General features: G+C 50.4%; 1 protein-coding gene across 1 annotated transcript in view; it reads right to left on the reverse strand.

The window, feature by feature from the left end:
- Window positions 1-3,507: 3,507 nt before the first annotated feature.
- TIMM13 (translocase of inner mitochondrial membrane 13) overlaps window positions 3,508-6,316 on the reverse strand; it is a 3,070-nt gene continuing 261 nt past the window's right edge. Inside the window, exons 2-3 of the mRNA XM_019513198.1 lie at window positions 6,207-6,275; window positions 3,508-4,577 (exon numbers count right to left, since the gene is read on the reverse strand). Coding sequence (XP_019368743.1) covers window positions 4,479-4,577; window positions 6,207-6,275 — 168 coding nt within the window. The 3' untranslated portion in view covers window positions 3,508-4,478. The remainder of the gene's footprint in view (window positions 4,578-6,206; window positions 6,276-6,316) is intronic.

Here is a 6,316-nt window from a genome sequence, read left to right on the forward strand (position 1 = left end):
TCCCCAAACAAGCCTTTAGTCCTGAAGCTCTCAAACAGCAGGCTACAGCTGCCCCCAAGTCTGAGTCCAGCTCCTTCCATCCACAGTCCTGGCTGACCAAGACAGCTGGATCTCTAGCTCCACCGTGTGCTGGTTTTATGTAGGGCTAACCAGGATCCATATTCCCCACTGGTCTCTCTTCCCCTTAGGAACACGGGATTGAGTGGTCACTGCACTTGACTGTTTGCATACTTTGCCACCTAATTCAGTCATCAGCCTAAATTCAGGCATCTGGACTCCAGATTCTATGTCTGGGGAAGAGTTAGGAACCTCAGACTGGTATCCACGCAAGCAGCACAGCATACTGGTGGAGGGCCATCCAAGTACAATATAGCATGCTGAAAAGAGGCCCAGGGCCTTAGCCCCAACTCTAAAAAGTACTATGCTTTCTCACATTTGACACACCTGACATACCTGAACATAATACACACTTTGTTTTTGAAAGGCAGAATGAAGAAAAAATGTTTTTTCTAGATTTATAGCTAAATGGAGCAGGGACAGAGTCTAATCTTCAGCTCACTCACTCTCCCTTTCCTACTTAACCAAAATTGAAACCCTAGCTGCTCCTGAAAACTGGTTTCCATGAGTGGATCTATAATTTTGAAAAGAGCTATTGAGTCTCCAAGGCTGTGAAATAGGAGCAGAGAGATCAAAGCAACCAGTAGACAGCAAAATTGCTCTAAGGAAGGTAGAAAAGACAACTGTTAACATCTCTGGAACAAACAAGGAACCTTTAAGTTCACTGATTCCCTCAACTGCCTGAATAGCAATGCAACAGCTGGCTCCACTGTGAAGCCAGAATCAAAGCTGGATGCCTCTATCCCAGGCAGAAAATCAGATTCCCTACCTTATACGCGACCCCAATTTGGGGTTAAAAGGAAAGAAAAGTAGGACTGGAAGGGACTTCATAAGGTCATCCAGTCCAGGCCCCCTGCTTAAGACAGGAGCATCCCTGACTAAACTACCTCAGCCAAGTCTCTGTCTAACCTGCTTTTGAAAGTTTCCAAGGATGGAGATTCTACAACTTCTCTAGGTAACCTGCTCCAATGCTTGACCACCCTCCTAGATGGAAAGTTCTTCTTAATCCCCAACCTAAATTCCCTTTACTGCAGCTTGAGGCCATTACTCCTAGCCCTGTCCCCTACAGCAACAGCGAAAAATCCATCTCTATCCTTTCTATAATTGTCCTTCAGGTATTTGAAAAATGTTATCAAATCCCCTCTTAGTCTTACTCTTCTCTAAGATAAACACTAGCCTTTTCTCAGAAGTCTTATCTCACAGGCCCCTGATCATTTTTGTAGCCTTGCACTGGACTCCTTTCAAACTATCCACATCTTTCTTGAAGTGTGAAGCCCAAAACTGAACACAGTACTCCAGGTGAGGCCTCACCAGTGCAGAATCACTGCCCTCAGTGTGTAAGTGACACTCATGTTACAACCCAAGATCCGGTTGGCTTTTTTGCAACAAGAACACGCTGTTGGCTCACATTCAGTTTATGGTCCACTGTAAGCCTCAGGTCCTTCTCTGCAGTACCGCAGTCTAGCCAGTCCTTTCCCAGTCTGCATACAATTATTCTGTCTGAAGAGCAGGACTTTGCACTTACCCTTGTTGGATCTCATCTTACTGATCATAGACCATTTCTCCAGTCCATCCAGGTCATTCTGGATCTTAGCCCTGCCCTCCTGAGTGTCCATAATTCCACCCAGTTTAGTGTCATCTGCACATTTGCTAAGGATGCACTCAAGCCCATCATCCAAATGATGAATAAAGACACTGACCAATATCAGACTCAGGACAGACCCCAGGGAAATCCCACTTGATACCTCACCCAACTAGACATTGAGCTACGGAGGACTACTGACAAAGAACAATGATTCAACCAGTTATGCATCTACCTTACAGTACTTTTTTCTAGTCTGTACTTATTCAGCTTAATAAGAATGTTGTATGTGAGAACATACAGTATTTAAATACCTAACTCTAGCCCTGAGGGAGGCCCCTGTTTCTGCTTGGGACACTCAGCCATGAAGCTTCTCCTGGGCCTTGTCATTCCACACCCTTGAAAACTAACTTATACTCCATTGTATCCAGTGGTTAAGGTACTTACCTGGAAGTGGAGGGAACCTGTTTTCAGATCTCCACTCTACATGGTTTGGAGAGTACCCTAAAAATCAGGCTACAGGCTATTAGGGTACTACTCTCTTTTGTAAAAGTTGCTGACCTATGCACGTGCAGGACCATACTGGGGGGGTGGGGGGGGGTGGCGGAGCAGGCAAATTGAGGCAACTGCCCCAGGCCCTGCGCTTTAGAGGGCCCCATGGAGCCGAGTTGTCTTTGCATCCAGCCACTCGCCACCCCCACTGTATCCAGGCCCTGCACCCTGCTACAGTCGTCTCTGTGCACATGTAACTAACCAGAGATGAAACTCAAACCTCATTATCTTACATTGCCTGTGAGATCTCCTAGTCAAGTGCTCTAACCACGGGGTTTCTTGATATTCTGTAGTAGTGGTAGCACATCTTGTTGTTTTTCCACAAGATCAAGGCGTCCAGGAGAGGGTCTGTGTGTGGCTGCAGATCCAAGAAGAATTAGGCATTAACCCCCTCTCAGGAATAGACCTCACTTCTCATTAGCATTTCCAACCAGGTGGCATAGACAGTCCATCCAGCTGGTTGCTGCAAGTCCCATTCCTACAAATGTGCCTTTCTTCTAACATTGTATAAAGGAAGCTTGATGCCTAACTCACGGCAGTGAATTTCACTGGGTGGCAAGTGATTAACATTACAACACTTTGGGTGTTTGCAGACATCCCCCTCCCCCCACAAATAAATAATAAAAAAAACCCAATGGTGCTTTAAACTCAGTGCATTCTTGTGCCAAGTCCAGCTCAGGCTCAGAAGAGGCAGCACGTTACTTCAAACCAGCTCACCCAACGTATGTAAAGATCAGCCATTTTAGCAGAGCTTTTTAAGCACTTTTATCTAATAATCGATTGTATCAGCTTTAGCAAAAAGTGCCAAAAATTCCTGCTGAGGCACCTGATTTTTACAGATACTGCAGAGCCAGGTCAAAGACTGCTCCTTCCAGTCAAATGTTTGTTTTTTTCTGCAAGCAGCCCCCATGCTCTTCAAGATCCATTACTCACTAAGTCTAGAGAACAAGCAGTCTGACAGAAGCCAGTGGTTAAGAGCAGAGGAGCACTTTAGGAATTGCAATGGCCAGTGAAGTTCTTCTGGGGATTATGGCCTGGAGCATACGGCCCTCATGTAACCAGCCCGTTCTTGGTCAGTTTCCCAAGGGGCCCAGTGGATTTGGTACGAGTGGTACTACCAGCTGTTAAGTGGTCCCAAATATGTAATCATATACCTAGATCAGGGATTTGTTCCTTCTTGAGTGGCAGGGGAAGAACTCAGCCGAGAGATGGGAAAGAAAGAGAGAGGAAACAAGAGGGAATACACAAAGGCCCAATTAGTTAGGTGGCTGAATTCAGCTCCTTTAATCTTTACTACACAATTCCATGCAGGTTTGTGCTCTCTGTTCATATTCTTTATAGATTTTCTACCAGTCTCCTCAATATCAGAAAGAAACCAGCAGGCCACATGGAAACAGTGACAGTCTCATAAAACAAATGACAATACTAATCAGTCTGGGACAGGATGGTGGGAGTCAGAATTTGAACTCCTTATAGGGGCAAATTGGGACACAAAGTCCAAAACATTCAACTTCCAGCTGATGAGGAGGGTACAGCAAGGATAGCACAATCTCACTGTAGATGTAGCATTACCAGCATCCTGCGCCACAGGCTAGTTTGCAGCACTTAACAGTATAATGGCCAGATGGGCCTCTCACCCTCACCTACAGAAACTCAGAACCTTTTTTAATCCACTAAAACTATGTCCCTAGGACTGACTGACCTTCTGTACCAGAAGCACCAGACCCACAGCCAATACCAGCAGGATAAAGCTGTTATACAGACTCACACTTGCTTCCTGGGGAAAGGCACATAAAGGGGTTGCTCAATGCCCTATCTTTCTCAAAGGGTTCCATGCACCTTGTAGCTCTTTCCTTAACCAGTGTCAGAGAGGGCCTGGGGGTCCATCCAGGGTCTTAAAGCAAAACCCTGGCAGTCTCACAAGTGTTGGGAGAGAGTATGGAAATAACTTGCAGTCCAGCCAGATTTCTCCCAGGCTTCATGCTAGTCAGGGGATATTGAGCCCAAGCAGATTAATATGGGGTAAAAATATAAACAGTTCAATGGGGATTTATGCTTTGGCATGATGAGAGCTGGAATTGCCAAATCACAGAGATCTCAGTCCCACAATCCAAACTGGTCATTCCTTTCATTTTTAAGAAGGTCCATTTCTATTTATTCAGAATTCAGTTCTCTTCTCCCAGAGAAGAGGGTACAGACGGGTGTTACCAGGCCTGCTGGAAGCCTATTACATGTTGGCTCTCTCCCTCTGCAACCGGGAGTTGTAGGCTCGGGAGACTGTGTTCCAGGCATCCATATACCGGTCCATGCACATGGCGATGCATTTCTGAAATATAACAATGATACTTAGCTCTTGCACTGCCCTTTTCACCCACAAATGCAAAGACACTTTAGAGAGAGAAATGAACAAATACAGATGCAAATCAAGCAAGCAACTTCCCCTGATCACCAGAGAACTGGGTTTTCCATCTCCCATGGAAAAATGGAGTAAGCCACGGATTTTGCTTTTTACCAGAGGCAAGAACAGATTTCTCATTTTACCCAAGAAACCCACAGATTATGCCGTTCTGCAAGGAGCTGGGAGGGAGAGGGAGGAAGGCGGAAAGACAGGGGGCGCCATGCGCACAGACATGCACGCGGCCCCAGGCAGCCTGAAAGTAGCTCCCGCAGGTAAGTGGGGGAGGAAAGGGGGACTGAAGCCCCTGTAGGGAGGAAGCTGGGCAGGGCTGGTGCTGCTGCCCAGCCAGGTGGGGCTTGGGGAGAAGCGGAGGGGAGGTTTTCTGCACGGCTACTCCACTCCCTGCTGCGCAGTCGCAAAGGGGGAACAGCGTAGCAGGGAATAGCAGGCCCCCTGCTTGCCACTGTTTCCTGCCACCCTGCCTCCCCCCCCAGCCTGATCCAGCTCAGCAGCGAACCAAGGAGCCACGCAGAAATCTTCCTCACTGCTTCTTGCTCGCCCGCTGCTCCGCTGACATGCCTCCTGCACGTGGGGCTACAGCAAGGGCAGTGGTGCGGGGCTGCACCCCCCAAAGCACCAGCCAGCACTGGAGGCACATTGCTTGGAAGGGGGGGAGGGGCAGCCCTGTCCTGCTCCTGGCTGGGGCCCTGCAGCCGCACACCGCAGCCCCGGGCCCCAAGCCCCACCCAGATGGGCAGCAGCCTCAGCCCGTGCCTGCCCAGGGACAGATCTGGGAGGAGCGCAGGCCCCCTGCCCCCTGGAAGCGCATGCAGCAGCAGGGAGCCCCCCACCTGAGCCCATGGTGGGGGGCAGCGGGGGCAGGGGGCTGTAGACCCCAGTCTGTAGCCCTGGCAGCTGGGGTCCCCTCTGGCAGGGCTGGGGGAGCAGGAGCTGTGGGTGGGGAGTGAGGGGCACCAGCAGGATACAGGAAGGGCTGTAGGGGGGGGCTTTAATTTTAATCATGGATTTTGGGGGTTTTAGCAGAGAATTTGATTTTTTTTTTAAATCAGGAGAAACCAGGATCCCTGCTGATCACCCAGCAGATGAGAAGGACAAGGAGTAGCAGGTCCATCCCACCCTGCAACGGCCAACCCAAGGTGTCAGCAACAGAGCTGTACGTGCTGGGACACCACAGGCAGGGGCTCAGGGCACGAGGCCTGGGACCAGACTCTCGACTCCCCGTGACCTCAGGCAAGTAGTATTTGGCCTGGCCTGCATCGGCCCACCTCCTGAGGGAAGCAGCTCCCTTTGGGACAGTCCTCAGGGAGGAGCTGTAAAGCAGATAACACCCCCGCCCGCGCAGACAATCCGGCAAGGCCCAGCCCCGGCCCACGCGGCGATGAACTGCTGGAGCGCCAGCCACCCTGAGAGGCCGGGCAGCAGCTCAGGTGCCGGGCACGTCCTGGAGGCCGCACAGGCCTCTCCCCAGCTCGGGCCGTCCGGGCGCCGGTGGGCAGGGCCGCGGGAAGCAGGGACCCGCGGGCGGCACCAGCTCACCTGCTCCGAGTTGTCCAGAGAGCTGCCCGGCTTCCCGATGCACTTGCGGAAACACTTGTCCGTCATCCGCTGCGGAGAGCACAGGTCAGCACGAGCGCGGCGCGGCCACG

The sequence above is a fragment of the Gavialis gangeticus genome, unplaced genomic scaffold (assembly GCF_001723915.1).
Source record: "Gavialis gangeticus isolate Ggan-Ray unplaced genomic scaffold, GavGan_comp1, whole genome shotgun sequence".
Taxonomy (NCBI): Eukaryota; Metazoa; Chordata; order Crocodylia; family Gavialidae; genus Gavialis; species Gavialis gangeticus.